The following is a 16,955-nucleotide window of genomic DNA, read 5'->3' as shown; positions in this document are numbered from 1 at the left end:
AAAATGACGAAGCCAAGTAGAAGGCTCAAAAAGGAAGGAGAGGAATAGTGTCAGATGCTGCAGAGAAATAAGAAGTTGAAAATTATTCCTTGAGTTTCGGTACAAAAAGTATTTTAAGTGACGTGATGAGGGCAAAAGCGGATTGACTGAGTTCAGGCGTATACTGTAGATGAGAAAGTAGAGGCAAGTGCTTCCTAGGTCCCGTAGGTAGAACTCAGAAGCCGCTCTTAAATTGAGACTCTGACATCTTCCAGGGTAGGCAGGGTCTCTTTCATATCTGTGGTCTCGGCGCCCAGCACTTGGCCTGGAAGAGAGGGTGGCGTCAGTGAGTTCAGTGACTAGGGACGGAGAAAGGCTTCACGGAGGCAGTCGCTTTGCAGCCAAGGCTTGAAGGATGAGGGTGATTGGGAGGAGAGGTGGGAGGCAGGGCCCCTGGGTGATGGGGCTCTCGGAGTGTGTGAGGGTGGCTTGGGAATGAGATGGAAATGTGTGCGAGGCTCTGTGCGAAGTGGGGAGGCTGTTTATAGGTTTGGAGGGACCTGTTTGGGGGAAAAGACAGGGCCGGAGGCTGCTGCGAGAGGGTGTCCTCCCGCCCCGCCCCACTTACGCCGCTGCGCGGTTCCGCGGCGCCTCTACCGGAGCCCTTCTGCCGGGCTGCATGGTGACGGGTGACCGCCAGGGGCCGCTGCCTCCGGTCCCCGGTGCCCCCGCCCCTCTCCATTGGCCTTTGTTGCCGTCGGAGCGCCCCGTTTGACTCGTTCCCGTCCGCCCCCTGGGCCTGGCGGTCGCGCCTGCGCACTGGCAGCTGGCCGGGCGCTCGCAGGGGGGAGCTGCCGCAGGCTCCGCGGCGGCGGCGGCAACGGAGGCTGCGGGGGCGGCGGCGCGAGCGGCCGGGCTTGGGGGGGGAGCCGAGCCCGGCCCGGGAGCCCAAGCAGCTAGAGTGCGGGGTACCTAGGCCCCTCACGCTGGACTCCACAGTCTCCAGGCCGCCTGACCTCCGCACGGGTATATGGGATGGAAGCGGGACCCTCGGGAGCAGGTAAGGGCCCCCCAGAAGAGGGGGACGGTGCATGCTCCAAGGACCAGGGGACTCCCGTGTGAAGAGCAGAATTACCGAGTGAGAAAGGGTTTCCTGAGTGAGGAAAGGGGCTCTTATGAGATGGGGGGCCCAGTTTGAAGGGGTTGTGTGCAGTTCCGGGGGAAATCTTGAGAAAGGAGCGCTGAGACGGGGGCCGTTTATCAAAGGAGGCTGTATGCACTCCTGGAGGTGGGAAGTGATCTGATAGAAGAGCCTGAACACACGTAAGGACCCCCGGAGATCCCGGGAGGCCTGGGGCGAGGCCCGGCAGGTGGCAGGGGGCGGGATCCAGGTGTCCAGGAGAGGAGGGGGTCGACACAGATGGGCCCAGAGCTGCCACATGCCGGGGGCGGGGGCTCCACGGGGCTGGGCTGGCCTGGGCTGGTGTCTCTTGGGAGAAGGTGCCAGAGCTGGGCTGTGAGCTCCTCCCCAGCCGGGCCTGACGTTGGGGCGAGGGTCAGGGGGCGGTGGGTGGGGATCCAGCCCCGGGATTCCCCCCCGTGAGTCTGGGGAGCTGGAGCGGAGGCGCCGGAGCATGCGCGGAGGTGGCTGCTGGAAGGGGCTGCCCGATGTGGTGGGGGCGTGGCTGCCCGATATCCCCCCCCCCCAACATCCCTCCAGGTTTGGCTTGGAAAAAGGAGCGCGCTGTTGGGGTGCATTCTCTCTAAAGTCATCGCTAGCAGAGCACAAGTGGAAATGGGCCCCTTCCTCATCTTGGGGCTCTTGCACTTCGTCCTGAAAACCCTCAGTCACAATTTGCCAAGAATGGGTTGAGGGAAACTGCCAGAGTGCCTTTTTCTGCCACTGGGATTAAAAAAGAATGTGGAGACCAAGGCAATGTTTTGAGGACGGGTCCTTCCTGAGGACAGGCCTTAGAGAATGTGTTGGTTACTGAGGAACTAAGGCCAGGACGAGGTTTACCTAGGAGCTGTCTGCCTGGTTTGCACGTTTCTGATCGTGTAGTAAATAGAGTTAGGATCTTTTAATCCAAGGATAATGATGTCAGAAGTGTCTCCTAAGAGGACAGCTTAATCTTTCTATACCTAAATGTTTTTATGGTTGCTATCCCCCTTAGGGTATTTTTGCTTTTTCCTCTCTCTACTCCCCAGAAACTTTCAGGGCCATGTTATTAGACCCAAGGTTGCCAAGCTAGCCTTTTGTCACAAATAAGTTGTTTGGGATAGGAAGGATTTTTTAGACTTCACCGTGGTGGATCCCAGGTGATAGCCTTAACTTCTTATTCACAGTCAAGAGAAAAGGAAGTAAGAGCAGAAAAGAAACTGAGGCAGGGCTGCCCCAAGAAGACCAGAGTCCCCAGGATGGGCTGTGGAGTGGTAGCAACTCCTGTGTCCTAGGTCTCTTACCCTTTTGATGGGGGAACAGTCTGGACCTGGGAATCCTTTAGGTCTTGTCTCACCAATTCCTTCCATTTGATCTAGGGGTGGGAATAGGATTTCCATTTGGGACATGAATTTCATTTCACTTGGGATATGAATTTCATTCTAGTTGAAGAAACTTTGACTTTTATACCAGATCTAACTCCCTCAAGGAAATAGCTCCTATCAACTCATTCAAGTCATCCATTCAGTAATCTATAAGTACTTAGTGACTTCTTTCCCTTTACGAAAATAACCTTATAAAGGCTATGTAAGTCTTTATGGCATTTAGGAAGCAACTGACTTCAGAAAACCATTTCCTCCTTCTTTTAGGCCCCTTGCTCCATTCCAGGAACTCTCCTTGTTTTCTGGGTGGAAGACTATTTGTAACAACCCGTGGACTAGAGTGAGAGTAGGTCACAGAGGTCCAGATGGATTGGTGGGAGCTGGCATCCATACCAGAGTGCTAATGATTTTATTCTGATGAATTCCTAAGGGGCTCTGGTGTGATGGAAAAATTTACTTTGTTGTTGTTGTTGTTGTTGTTGTTACAATAAGCTTCTAGGGAAGAAACTAGAGCTTGATGTCTAGAGTTGGCTGTAGCCTAATGGAGCAGGCTTTACCTCATCAAAGGATGTAATTGAAATTAATTCTGGAAGCTGTGAATGGAGGGACCCCATAACTGCCTCCTTCCTAGGCCCAGACTATTCTCTTGGAGGTTGGGGGACATAGTACACAAAGCAAGGTATTTATTGTTGCTGGCTTCACTGGACTTATTTCCAGGTGTGCTTTCTGTGCTCAGGTGTGTTTCAAGCACATACACTGGACTGGGAGCTCCCAGAGGGTAGAGGTGGTGTCTGATTTATCTGTGGAATCAACGAATGTCTAGGCCCTGCCAAAAGTACATGTTTGTTTATTGAATTGAATGTGTGAACATAAATGGTTAAGCACATGTGAATATTTAATAATTTATGTGTACTCATGTGTGGACAAATTCTTTTTGAAGGGATTGGCCTCTTACTTGCTTACTGGACAGCTAACCCAGCCTTGAGTTTGTCTTTTGAATGGTCAGTCTAGCTCCTTGGGAGGTATGTGGGCCTTGGAACTGCAGGGAAGGAACCTCTGAGCCAGGCCTTTCGGCTCTGTTACTTTTCCTTGTCAGGGCTGGTTGGGGATGGGGGAGGGGGAGTGTCCTTTACATAGCCCCTCCCTCCTTGCTTTTGTCTGCAGGGAAGGGCCCCGCCCCTTTCCCCCAAGGCCCAAGCTTTGTCCTCTGTGCTGGGGCCCTCATCTGCATCACAAAGTGGCCGTCTGTCCCTGTCTGGATCTGAAGGGAAGTGTCTCCCTTTCTCAGACTAAAAGCTGGGGGCAGGGTGGGGTTGGGGGTAACTTTGTACTGCTGTAAGTCTTGCAGAGGGTTGGAGTGGGAGAGAGGTTCCCTCTTACTTCTGCCTTCCCTAGTTTGGGGGTGAAAGGGAGGGTGGGGGCTCTCTCCCCTGTTTTCCCAAAGCCTCCTTGGAGTGGAGGGTGCCTAAGACTAAGTCTGGTATATAGTCCTATTTTGGGGGAAGAGAAGGCTTTGAAGCTAGAGTGTCTGTCCCATCCCCCATCATTTCTACCCAGCTCTAGGGGATGTCTTTCTCCCAAGACTCCAAACAATTATTCTGCCTGGGAGGCTAAGGAGATGAATGGAATGTAAGAACTTGGGGAGGGGAAGGTTGTCTCTTATCAGCTACATCCTTTTAGGGTCATGTTTGTCCTGTTCAGGGTTTATAATTATTCCTGCTGTTTTTAGGTGTTCATGTGTTTGTGTGTTGTGTATGCATGTGTGTTCTTTGTAGTGTGTCTATGGATCTATTTGTTCATTCATTTAGTATCTGTATATTGAACACCTCCTGTATGCCAGGCACTGGAGATTCAGCACTGACCAAGGCAGATACAGTCTGAATCTTTGAAGAACTCACAGTCTAGGGTGGTAAGGGGTGTGTGTATAAAGATAAACTGTGTGTTTAGATGTGTATAGAATAGAGAAATGTGTCCTTCTGTGTGTGTATATCTGTCTATGGCTTGTGCACAATTTCTGTCCAGCTCTTTCTGGAATAGGTAGCCATGCTAGTGGTTAAGCTTTCACTTCCCCAGATGGCTGCATTCTGAAGGCCTTTTCCCCCCAGGCTGGGCCTCCATTTCCCTGTCTGCAGAGTGGGGTAGGCTTGACAGGTGGTTAGAAGGAGACACAGCAGCTTAGCTCTGGGAAGCATGCCCCTCCCTTAAATGGTTCTGACCTCTTCCTGACCCCCCAACTAAGGATATGTCCCATCCCCCCAGCTTGGCAGACAGTGAAAGCAGATCTCTGGTGTTAGGAGGTTCTGGGCTGGTTTATCCCTCTCTCCTCCCACCTGGGCTGGTCCCCTACCGGCAAGGACAATAGTAGATGTGGACAAAGAATTCTCTTAGGCAGTTTCCCTTTTTTCTCCCTTTCCCCTCTAGCTAGAAAATAAAACTAGGGGCAGCAATCAGGCTGGTGGCAAGAGAGGAGAAAGTAGTGGGAGCTGGTGCTTCCCTAGTCCTTTCCCAAAGGCTTCCTCTCTCTTAAAATTGATCCCTTCTGCTACTGTCTGGGCACTGTGTAGAAGGAGCTGTGGACTGTGGAGAGAATCTTGTGTTCTCCTTCCTAGAGCCAGTCATCTCTTCCTTCTCCAGCCATCATGCTAATGGCTGCCCCTCCATCCCAAGTCCTTTCCTGTAGCTTACTCTTGCCTCAGTCTCCTATATTTAGCCTGTCTTCATTCCCTAGCTTTTTCTTCTTTTGAACTTTTTCCTCATTGTCTCCCCACTTGCAACCTTGCTTCTTGCCTGGGGCCCCAGCTCTAACCTGTCTTGCCCCAGCCCCTAACTTCAGCCTTTCTTCTTCCCAATTCAAGGGTTTTTCTGCTGTGACCTCTAGTTTCAGCTTCTTCACCAGCTTCCCGCTTCAGCCTCTCTCCTTCCCTTAGTCTCCAAACTCTGTCCTTTCAGTCTTTTCTCCTTTTCTTTTTCTCCAGTGTCAGCCATTCAGTTGCCTTAATCCTTTCTCAAACACTGCCCCCATCCTGCTTGCCCCCCACCCCCATTGGCCTTCTTTGGATCTTTCTCCTACCTGCAGTGCAGAGGAGCATTAAGATGATGCTATTTCATGTTCAGGGTGGTGATGAGTGAAGTGAGCATCAGGCTGACAGATAATAGGGCTTTCTTGGTTTGCTAGATAGCTGTTGGAGGCAGATGTCTTAATCTAGTAGAGGAAAGAGTTTTTAGTTACTGGAGCCAGATTTAGCCCCCTACTTAACATGTAATAGGAAGTTATTATGTATTCACTTGGTGAATTTAAGATAGATAACAGGGGTAATTTTCCTACTGGAAAGTTTTTAAAAAATGAGCCTAGATTGTCTGAGCCAGTAGAAGCCCTCAGTTGGACTGGGTAGGCAAGAAAGAGACTTCCCCTATATTCTGCTGCTCCTGTTCTAGGAGGCCTTGACCTTCTCTGATTAGAGTGGTAAGGATATACAAGATTCTGCCCTCACCAGCCTCTCTGTCTTATAGCTGCAGGCGCCTACCTGCCCCCCCTGCAGCAGGTGTTCCAGGCACCTCGCCGGCCTGGCATTGGCACTGTGGGGAAACCAATCAAGCTCCTGGCCAATTACTTTGAGGTGGACATCCCTAAGATTGACGTCTACCACTACGAGGTGGATATCAAGCCGGATAAGTGTCCTCGCAGAGTCAACCGGTAAGTGATATACACCTAAGCCACCAAGTCCAGGAGTCCGTATTTTCTGAATCTCAGAACCTTGAAAGAGAATGCAAAGAGGTAAAAGAAAAACTAGTAGAAGGTAGTATCACCAAATTCAAGAAAGTTTTTGAGAAAGAGACTCTTAAGTAAGGCAAATGTTGAAAAATATCACTAGATCTGACTTAGGAGATAATTGGTACCTTTTGCCACAGCAGTTTCAGTGGAGGAGTTGGGCTAGTAATCCTAATAGTGAGTTAAGGAATAAGTGGGAGGTAATGTGGTAGGGATACTGAGAGCAGATAGCTTTTTCTAGATAGCTTGAGGGTGAAGAACGGTGAGAGAGGGAATATGTTGGCTAGAGAGGATTATAGGGGTCAAGTACAGTGCCTACAGCATTTCAGTATTTGTTGAAATGAATAAATGAAAAGTTTTAAAGAATGAGACATGAATATGTTTATAAATGGAGAAGGAGCCAGTGAAGGAGAGGTTAAAGGTACAGTACAGAGAGGGACAGAATGAATGGGATGTCCTTGCTGAGGCAGGAGGACATCTAGGATACACAGTTAGAGGAATTAACCTTAGAAGAAGCAATATTTATTCTTAAAATTAATTTGTTTTATTATTATTTGGAAAATATATATGTGCAATGTAAAAAGTTTTAAATACTATGAAAAGAGTAGCAGTGAACAGTATTTCCTATTACCCTGATTGCCAGTCTCCTAGTCCCTTTCCCCAGAGACATTGATTGTTACCATTTTTTAGTATACTTCTAGATTTTTTTAATGTATATGCGAGCATATATGTATATAGAACACTTTCTGTGCTTAAATGCACAGAACGTAGACTCTTATATACCTTGTTCTGCACCTTGCTTTTTCCACTGAACAATGTATTTTGAAAAATAATATTTATCATTACATACGTATCTGCCTCATTCTTTTGCATAACTCCATAGGTATGCTATTGAATGGATGTATTATAACCTGTTTAATAAAACTGTTAAGGATCGTTTAGGGTGAGTGCAAACTTTTGCTACAAAAATGAAACTGTAGAATATTAATATAGATAAATTTTTGCACTCAAATGTGAGTGTATCTGTGGGATAAATTCCTAGGACTGAATTGTTGGCACAATATGTTTAAAATTTTTGAGATATTGCCAGTTTTTTTAAGGTAAGTTGTACCAACTTACACTCCCATCAGCAAGGTATCAGAGATGCCCCTTTCCCATATCTGCACCAATCCAGTATATTGGATTTTTTAATCATTGGCATTCTGCTAAGTAGAAAATTATATCTTGGTCTAATTTTAAATTGTGTTTCTTGAATGAGTGAAGTTAAACATTTTCATGTTTAAAAATTATATATGAAAGGGATATTTCAAATGTGAAAGGAAAGAATAGAAGAGGCATGTATATGTAAATGTGTTTGTTTATGTGACTGGGAACTTGAAGATGGCCTCACCTACTGCACTTTACTCTTTTGAAAGTTATTAAAAATGCTTTTTGATACCAGATAGGAATGAATTCTGGAAAAGATGTGTCACAGTCCATGAAGATGGAAGATCAGGGATATGAAGAAGATTGCTGGGAGCACTGAAGTTTAATTAGGATTGAAACCATGTGTTTATAGTTGCTTCCAGTGTTCATTTTGAACCTTTTTATCCAGTAGTATTCAAGAGCTTTGGTTTAGAAAGTGAAGAGGTCAGATAGTTGGATGAGCTGGGATTTTGAAGGACAGATAGATACTCTGAAATCTCTGAAAGTGGCAGAGGACAGGAAGGGAAATCAAGAAAGAGATGATAATGGAGAGAAAGCTGGGTGGTGAAACTAAGGACTTCAGAGAAATGGAAGAGATGAGGTTCTTCTTCCACAGTTTATTCCTATTCCAGTTCAGATCTCTTCCCCACCTACCGTTTTTGGTTATCAGCCTGGGGATTGGAGCAGCCTGAATTTTGTTTCTGATTCTAGATAGACCCTGGGATTAAGCCCTTCTCTTCTCAGCCCCATGCCCCCTACCCACCAGCTCAGAAGGTGCTCACACCCACTCTGTTAGGTCCTTCAGAGCCTTGGTGATCTGAGGACCAAAAATATCACCAGGGAGCATGTTAGAAACGTAGAATTTCAGACTTTGATCTAAACCTACTGAATCAGAGTCTGTATTTTATTAAGATCTACAGGTGATTCGTATAAATGTTGAAGTTTGAGAAGCACTGTCATAGAGTAGAGGTTAGTAGCTGTTAAGAGAAAATGTAATAGTTGGGATGTTGCCCAGACTTCACATTACTTCCAAAAGCTTGAAGTATTAGTCTTTCAGCTCCCACTTGCCTCTCCTATTCCCCACAGGGAAGTGGTGGAATACATGGTCCAGCATTTCAAGCCTCAGATCTTTGGTGATCGCAAGCCCGTGTATGATGGAAAGAAGAACATTTACACTGTCACAGCATTGCCCATTGGCAATGAACGGGTAAGGTTGGGAGTCAGGCTGGACCTGGGTCAGAGGTCTAGGGAGGGGCAGAACTCACAGAAGCCTGTTTAGAGTCTGGCAATCCAGAGATCCCTTTCATCTTTTGTGCTAAGTGCGTCTTAGGGTGAGGAATGGGTAGGTGCTGATTTTTATTTAGCCTACTGTATGTCTGCCCCTGTTGCAAACAGACTGAGACTAGACTTAAAATAGACCTAAAGGACTTTCTGCTAAGTATGGTTGAGAGGGACAGAAGCAGTGAGCCAGTGTGGCTGGAGACTGAGGGACTGGATTTACTCTGAAGTCTTCTGTGCAAGTCCTTGTCAGCTTAAGAAACAGATTCTTGGCAAATCTATAGAGTGAAGGACAGTAGGGGCATGGCAAGGAATGTTGGACTATGGGAAAGCATTGACAGTCCTTCACCCCTTTCTCTTTCCTGAAGGTTGACTTTGAGGTGACAATCCCTGGGGAAGGGAAGGATCGAATCTTCAAGGTTTCCATCAAGTGGCTAGCCATTGTGAGCTGGCGCATGCTGCATGAGGCCTTGGTCAGTGGCCAGATCCCTGTTCCCCTGGAGTCTGTGCAAGCCCTGGATGTGGCCATGAGGCACCTGGCATCCATGAGGTACTTGATGTAATTAGTATCTGGGCTACTAGTGGTGGCAGAAGTGCTATGAGGGGAGGAGGGGAATGAGCATATATTAAGGTCCCACAGTGTGCCTTTCAAATAAAATACTCTTTGAAGCCCTACCATATGCCAGTCAAATGTGTACATTTAGATGGTTTAAAGCTTTGGCCCTGTCCCTTTTAGATACCTTTGGACCTCACCTCATCTGTCCCTGCAGGGCAGAGAAAGGGTAGAGATTTGCACAAGGTCAGTCACACAACTAGTGAAGGATCAGAGCTGGAATTAAAGCCCTGGTGTCCTGCCTTCCAGGCCAGGGCTCCTCCGTGCCCAGGATGCCTCACAGGGTGGGGGCCTGTGCCCGAGGGACCAGTTCTCTGCCTGTCCCTGCCAGGTACACCCCTGTGGGCCGCTCCTTCTTCTCACCGCCTGAGGGCTACTACCACCCGCTGGGGGGTGGGCGCGAGGTCTGGTTCGGCTTTCACCAGTCTGTGCGCCCTGCCATGTGGAAGATGATGCTCAACATTGATGGTGAGTGGGGAGAGCTATGGAGCCAGGGGCACCCTGAGTCCAGTGACCACACTCCCAGCCTCATCCCTCCCAGCTCTGCAACCACACTCCTAGTCTAATCCCTACAGCCCTGGGACCCCCTCCCCCATCCCAATACCCTATAAGGAAGAGGGTGTAAAGAGCAGTGCCTCCATTTATTTTGGAAGACAGAACCTGAGCAGAGCTTTCCCTACCCTGTCCCCACAGTCTCAGCCACTGCCTTCTACAAGGCGCAGCCAGTGATTGAGTTCATGTGTGAGGTGCTGGACATCAGGAACATAGATGAGCAGCCTAAGCCTCTCACGGACTCTCAGCGCGTGCGCTTCACCAAGGAGATCAAGGGTGAGGATCCAAACAGGCCGGGAGGGAAGTCAGTGCTACTTTCTCTTTAGTCCTAAAAGGAAATCCCCTTGGGATATGTTCAGGGGAGAGGCCAAGCCTGGGCACAGGAGCAGCCTTTTCCAACCCTGACAAGCAGTATGTGTATCCCAGGCCTAAAGGTGGAAGTGACCCACTGTGGACAGATGAAGAGGAAATATCGCGTGTGTAATGTTACCCGCCGCCCTGCCAGCCATCAGACGTAAGTTGACAAGGCTGCTAAGCCCTACCATTGATGGAAGAGGGTTGATATTTTAGCATACTCTCTTCACTCTCTCCACCCTACACCTTGCCCTGAGGATAAGCCCTGTTTTCAAAGATAAACTGTAGAAATTTGGTATCCCTCCCATAACCTTCCCAGGTCCATTGATACTCTTCTACATTTTTACCTTCTTAGTCTCCACCTGTCCTCCTTTACTATAGAGCAAGCATCTTCCACTGACTCCTGTCTGAATTGTATTAATGTTAGAATCTCTTATTCTTCTTCCTGAAAAAGAAAGCTGAGATCCTAGGCTAGACCTTGGGGAAGCTGTCGCTGATTCCATCCACCTTCTTCACCTCATACTATACTGGACTATGAGTGCCTACTGTGTGTCAGGCTTCGTGCTTGACACTAGAAATACAGATGAGTCAGATATGGTCCTGACTGTTTTGGAACTTGCCTCTCACATCTTTGGCTTCATGCTTTGAGCCCCGTTTGCCTGCTTTCCCATGAGTGCCGATAGTGTTTAAAAAGGCTGGGTAGGGATGAAGTCAAGTCTGGAGTTTCCCATGGTTATAGGTCTAGAAAGGTGGGATTGAATGCTGGGCTATGACACCTCTTTCCCTTTCCTCAAACAGGTTTCCCTTGCAGCTGGAGAGTGGACAGACTGTGGAATGTACAGTGGCACAGTATTTCAAGCAGAAATACAACCTTCAGCTCAAGTATCCCCACCTGCCCTGCCTGCAGGTTGGCCAGGAACAAAAGCATACCTACCTGCCTCTAGAGGTGAGGCTGCCAAGTAATGACTAGGCTGAGGAACAAACATTGTACCTGTACACTGATCATCAGAGGTCTGTTCTTCCATTTGTAGTCTCATCCTTATTTTGAAGTTTAGAAAATTGATGTTCTGGAGATCATTCTGTGAAACGTAGGCCTCATTCTTACCTATTGAGTTCTTTCCTTATCCCCCATACTGCTCTCATGTTCTTTCAGGACTGCCAGGCAGAGGTGAAAGCTGTATTTACTGTTTAATAAGTAATTAGTTCGTTCTGGACAGAGATTTCAGTTACCCACACTCATATTCGCTTAATTTCTCTTTCCCTGTTTGGAGCTGGAGATCCTAAATGACCTAAAGATACAAGTGTACCTTATTTTACAGAAAATGGAGATGAATATTACCTGTAACATGAATCCTGTTTCCTCAGTGATCAATGTATTCCTTTTGAAAAAGTTTTAGCCCAAGATTTGTCATGTTCTTATGCTTCAGCAGGCCTTTGAAATCCTGCAATTAAAGAAAAAATAGTAATACTCTTTAAGTCATAGAATACAAGTGGAGACCCACTGGGCTCTATTTGGTTTGGTATACACTAGCCAAAATGTATAATGAGAAAACTACCTCTGAATGCTTCGTTGTTTAGTCCGGTGCTGCTCAGAGTGTAGCCAGTGGACCAGCAGCATAGGTATTACCTGGAAGCTTGTTTGAAATGCAAAATCTCAGGTTCCACCTGGACCTGCTGAATCAGGATCTTTTAACAGAACCCAAAGAAGATTCATATGAAAAAGTTGGAGAAGCACTAGCCTTGGTTATCATCTTACTGTGTTTTAGCAGCAGGAGTCAGATAGCTGGGACCAAAGTTTAAGCCTTCTGTGAGCTTCTGGGATTTCAGAACTCACCAAAGGAAATTAGACTGAAGGGAGAAGAGATCCCAAAACCCAAGAACTCTGACTCAGTTAATAGCTGTTGATGCACAGAAAGTGGAATGAAGATAATATGTTCTTTGAGGTGTAAGCAGAAGTCTTCAGGGGCAATGCCAGCTAAGTAGATAGGGTGTGGGTAATATCTACTGCAACCTCAGATTTGTTAGCAAATTAACATTACTTCTTTTTAAACATAGCTTCCAAGGTAAATAACTTATATAATGACTTGTATTTTTTAAAATTTGGGGGGTTTTTAGTTATTTTTTTTAAATGGAGGTACTGTGAATTGAACTCAGTTCCTCATACATGCTAAGCATGCACTCTACCACTGAGCTATACCCACCCCTCAATATAATGACTTATATTTTGATTTTTTACTGTTGTTCATTTAAGAAATGTTTATTGTGTTCCAGCTATATGTCATATGCTTTTAGGTGCTGAGAATATAGAGATTAACAAGACAGACAAGGTCCCTGCTATCTTGGAGCTTACAATCTAGAAGGGGGTGATAGACAATAAACTGATAAATAAGATAATTTCAGATGGTGGTGAGTGTTATGAGAATAATAAAACAGGTTAAGGGAATAGGCATAGGGTGGAGGGGATGAGAGAGTCACTTTAGCTATTATGGTCAGAGAAGTCTTTTAAGGAGACATTTGAGCTGAGTTCCAAATTATGAGGTAGAACCAACCTTGTAACAACTTGAAGAAGAGCCTTCTGGGCAAGAGGTAAATAGCAAGTACAAAGGCTCTAAAGCAGCAGGGAGCTTGGATCTTCTTAGGGAAAGATAGGAGATGTAGTGGCTGGCATGTAGTGTATGAGGAGAAGAGTAGTAGGAGATGAGTTCAGAGAGAAGTGCAAGGTCAGATCACATAGGCAATTGTAGCCAGGTTTTTTTTTTTTTAAAAGAATAGCTTTATTGAGATATAATTCAAATACCATAAAATTTACCCTCTTAAAATGTACAATTCAGTGGGTTTTAGTATATTCACAGAGTTGCACAACCATTACCATTATCTGATTCTAAAACATCTTCATCACCCCTAGAAAAAAGCCCATACCCATTAACAGTCACTTACCATTCCTTCTACCCTTCCACCACCACCTACTAACCACTGATCTACTTCTGTCTCTGTGGATTTGTCTGTTCTGGACATTTCATGTAAATGGAATTATATGGTATATAGCCTTTTTTAAAAAATTAGATTTATTTATATATTTTTAATGGAAGTACTGGGGATCGAACCCAGGACCTCATGCATGCTAAGCACACACTTTACTACTGAGCTATACCTTCCCCCCAATATACGATCCTTTTTGACTGTCCTGTATCACTTAGCATAATGTCTTCAAGGATATATTGTAGCATATGGCAGAATTTCCTTCCTCTTTAAGGCTGAATAATATTTCAATGTATGTATATACTACATTTTGTGTATCCATTCACTCATTGATAGACACTTGGTTGCTTTCACTTTCTAGCTATTTTTAATAATGCTACTGTGAATGTAGGTATACAAATATTCATTCTAGTCCCTGCTTTCACTTATTTTAAGTTTATACCCAGAATGGAATTACTGGATCACATGGTATTTCTGTGTTTAGTTTTTTGAGGAATCACCGTACTGTTTTCCACAGCAGCTGTATCATTTTACATTCCCACCAGCAATGCACAAGGGGTCCAGTTTCTCTACATCCCTGCTTTAGTCTTTTTTCTAGTGTTGAGTCTGTAGTTGAAATCATTTGTAAAGAATGCTACAACTCCAAGATGCCTTTAAAAGAACAGCCTCACAAATTTTAACAATTTTGGGTTTTCATTCAGTGAATTGACTAACTTGTGTATTCTCTGAGACACAGAGTTTAAGGTCAGCTGACCTTGTCCTGGTGGTTTTCCCTACCACTATTCAACATGAACTCTGGAAATTAGGAAGAGAACTTACAATGTTGGCCCTATGGGAGCAAGTTTTACATTTCATCTGAATCCTCACAACAGCTTTAGTAGAAAGCTAGTGTTTTTTTCCCATGACTGAAATTAAAGAAGCAGAGTCTTAGAGTGGTTAAAACTCCTGTCCAAGGTAACATCATCTAGAATTGGCAAAGCTGGCCTTCAAACCTAAGTCTTCCAAACCTACTGTCTCTCTCTGCCCTGCCAAAGGCTTTCTGTTCACAGCTTCCTGAATATAGTATATTGGGCAATGAAAGTCTTGTGTATCACTAGAAAGTTTTTTCTGATTTCCATTGTGTTCTTTTGGGTGCAATACAGAGGAACCATGTGGCAGGATATTCCTCACAACAACGGAGGACACTGTCAGCCAATAGAGACAGTGATTTCTGTAGACCAGGGGCTCAGTGATTATCCGTAGACTGAGGCTCAAGAGTTAAGAGCCATTGTTCGTTCTCCTGGTGTGTTGCAGTATGGAGCAACTGACTGCCTGCCACCATTGGAGAGCTGCCTACTGTCTAGGAATCCAGTTTGTGTATATAGAGTTTTTCAGTATTCAGAAGAGCTCTATTTTGGGCCCTTTGGTAAATAATAATTTATGCTACAACTTATTGAGTATTTACTATGTTGCAGAACTGTACTTGGTTTGTTAAGTGCTTTATTTAGTCTCCTAACAGCCCTATGAGATTATTACTGTTCTCATTTAACGATGCATGAAACTTGAGCCTGGATCTGGCTCTGGATCCCTAGTTCTCAATCACAAAGTGGCCATATTGCCCTTTGTATTGCACGTGGATATTTTCTAACTTGTCTGTGCACAGGGATTTTGTAGTCTTCTTCCCAGGACTGACAGCCAAGATCTCTTCCCTAACTGTGGGGCTCTGGGTACAGGGTGGACTGTACTTAGGCCAGAGCTACCTGTTCTTCTCGTTTCCTTAGGTCTGTAACATTGTGGCTGGGCAGCGCTGCATTAAGAAGCTGACCGACAACCAGACTTCGACCATGATAAAGGCTACAGCTAGGTCGGCCCCAGACAGACAGGAGGAGATCAGCCGTCTGGTCAGTGGGGCTGTAGAGAAATGTATGCGTGGTTGCTCAGTCATTGGGGTCCCTGGTAGCATAGATGCTTTTCTGCCTTGGCAGGACCCTTAGGAAAACACAAGCCTGGATTTGTTGCCTGGGACTCCATAGGACTGCTGTTGTTTCTTGACCCTGTAGCTACTTTCCTTCCTATCTCTTTTTCCCTCCTGTAATACGTCCCTGTGTTGTCCATTCCCTCTTACTTCATCTTCCACTCACCCCCAACCCCACTTTTTAGGACTATTGCTTGCCAGCCTCAGCTACTCTTCAGAGCTGTCTGCTTGGGACCTGGAAGCTGAGCAGTATTTCCAAGCTTCTGCTCCCCTGAAATCCCTTTTTTTTGTCTTGCAGATGAAGAATGCTAGCTACAACCTAGATCCCTACATCCAGGAATTTGGGATCAAGGTGAAGGATGACATGACGGAGGTGACAGGGCGAGTGCTGCCGGCGCCCATCTTGCAGTACGGCGGCCGGGTGAGCAGGGTCAGGGCCAGACAACATCTCTGGGGCATGTGGGAGGAGGTTGGGTTATATAGCTAGGAGGAGCTTTTGCTCCCCTGTCCACCTGGCTTTACTGAGGCTCACCTGGGCGCCCCCTCTGCCTATCCCCAGAACCGGGCCATTGCCACACCCAATCAGGGTGTCTGGGACATGCGGGGGAAACAGTTCTACAATGGGATTGAGATCAAAGTCTGGGCCATCGCCTGCTTCGCACCCCAAAAACAGTGTCGAGAAGAGGTGCTCAAGTAAGGAGGGTTGGGTGTATGGGTGGAAGGGAATGGGAAGGACTCTAGAGCTGCCTAACTTCCTCTACTCTCAAGATTTGATCAGTAGCTTGCTCTTTCTGACCCTTGACTCTGCCCCTCTGTGCTATCTGGCTCAAACTTCTGCCTGCTTTTTTTCTGTCCATCTGTGGTCAGGGGTCTTGATAAGGAGCCATATCTGTGTCAGAGAAGATGATTTTAGAGCATGCATCTCCTAGTGGAGACCTGAATTATTTTATGGTTATAATTATTAACAATGGTAGTAAACAGTAGTAGTGATGACTATAATGTTTATGCCAACACTGTACCTAATTTTATGCTCTCTTATTTCATCTTCACAGTGAGTAGGTGGTGGTATTTCCATTTTAAGGAGACTGGGGCTCAAAGAGGTTAAGTAACTGGTACAAGGTTTGCATATCAAGAAAGTGTCAGATTGCGATCAAATCAAATCTGCAGTTTCAAATCTTATATTCTTAATTGGAAATAAAACTTCAGCTGATACTCTTGAGCTATCCTTTCCTGTGCACAGAATTTGTTCATTTGGGTCCAAGTGACCTGAATTAGGTGAACAAGCGTTGTAAGGGCCTCTGAACCAACTGTGGCTGAAGGGCTGGGAGTAGATGACAACAGTGAAGAAAGAAGAAAGTGATATAGCCAAATGGTTTAAAGGAACAAGTTAGGGGAGCAATGTTCTTGAGTGACTGAATGAGTAAGTGAGGAAATCACTGCAGGTTTTTTTTTTTTTTTAGCAGTTTTATTGAGCTATATTTCAAATACCACAAAATTTACCTGTTTAAAATGTATAGTTCAGTATTCTTGCAGTCTTCTGAAGTGGTGGCTCCTTCTCTCTGGATCTGTAGTAAGGTCAGTGCTCTCTGGGGCTGAGGAAGTTGGTAGAACTGACCACTTTGGGCAGTAGCGAGGGTAAAACAGATGTGTGCCCTGGTGGGTTCAGCTGGCCTTGGGGTTTTCATAAGAATTAGTTACAGCAGCACCTGATGAATGTGGGGACTCTGGTACCCCCTCTCCCCTCACAGATA

At 46.0% G+C, this 16,955-nt stretch overlaps 1 protein-coding gene across 4 annotated transcripts in view; it reads left to right on the top strand.

Moving 5' to 3' along the window:
• Positions 1 to 822: 822 nt before the first annotated feature.
• AGO1 (argonaute RISC component 1) overlaps positions 823 to 16,955 on the top strand; it is a 35,150-nt gene continuing 19,017 nt past the window's right edge. The window contains exons 1-11 of one of the 4 annotated variants that reach the window (XM_074376866.1): positions 823 to 1,039; positions 6,031 to 6,214; positions 8,561 to 8,681; positions 9,121 to 9,302; positions 9,697 to 9,833; positions 10,059 to 10,193; positions 10,344 to 10,431; positions 11,070 to 11,217; positions 15,011 to 15,130; positions 15,503 to 15,634; positions 15,764 to 15,897. In XM_074376866.1, the coding sequence (XP_074232967.1) occupies positions 1,015 to 1,039; positions 6,031 to 6,214; positions 8,561 to 8,681; positions 9,121 to 9,302; positions 9,697 to 9,833; positions 10,059 to 10,193; positions 10,344 to 10,431; positions 11,070 to 11,217; positions 15,011 to 15,130; positions 15,503 to 15,634; positions 15,764 to 15,897 (1,406 nt within the window). In that variant the 5' untranslated portion in view covers positions 823 to 1,014. Of the gene's footprint in view, positions 1,040 to 6,030; positions 6,215 to 8,560; positions 8,682 to 9,120; positions 9,303 to 9,614; positions 9,834 to 10,058; positions 10,194 to 10,343; positions 10,432 to 11,069; positions 11,218 to 15,010; positions 15,131 to 15,502; positions 15,635 to 15,763; positions 15,898 to 16,955 lie in introns of those variants that run through there. The other 3 variants (XM_074376865.1, XM_010959902.3, XM_074376867.1) reach the window with 3 other exon arrangements.

Source organism: Camelus bactrianus, chromosome 13 (genome assembly GCF_048773025.1).
Source record: "Camelus bactrianus isolate YW-2024 breed Bactrian camel chromosome 13, ASM4877302v1, whole genome shotgun sequence".
NCBI lineage: Eukaryota > Metazoa > Chordata > Mammalia > Artiodactyla > Camelidae > Camelus > Camelus bactrianus.
This window is presented reverse-complemented; position numbering and strand designations above follow the sequence as displayed.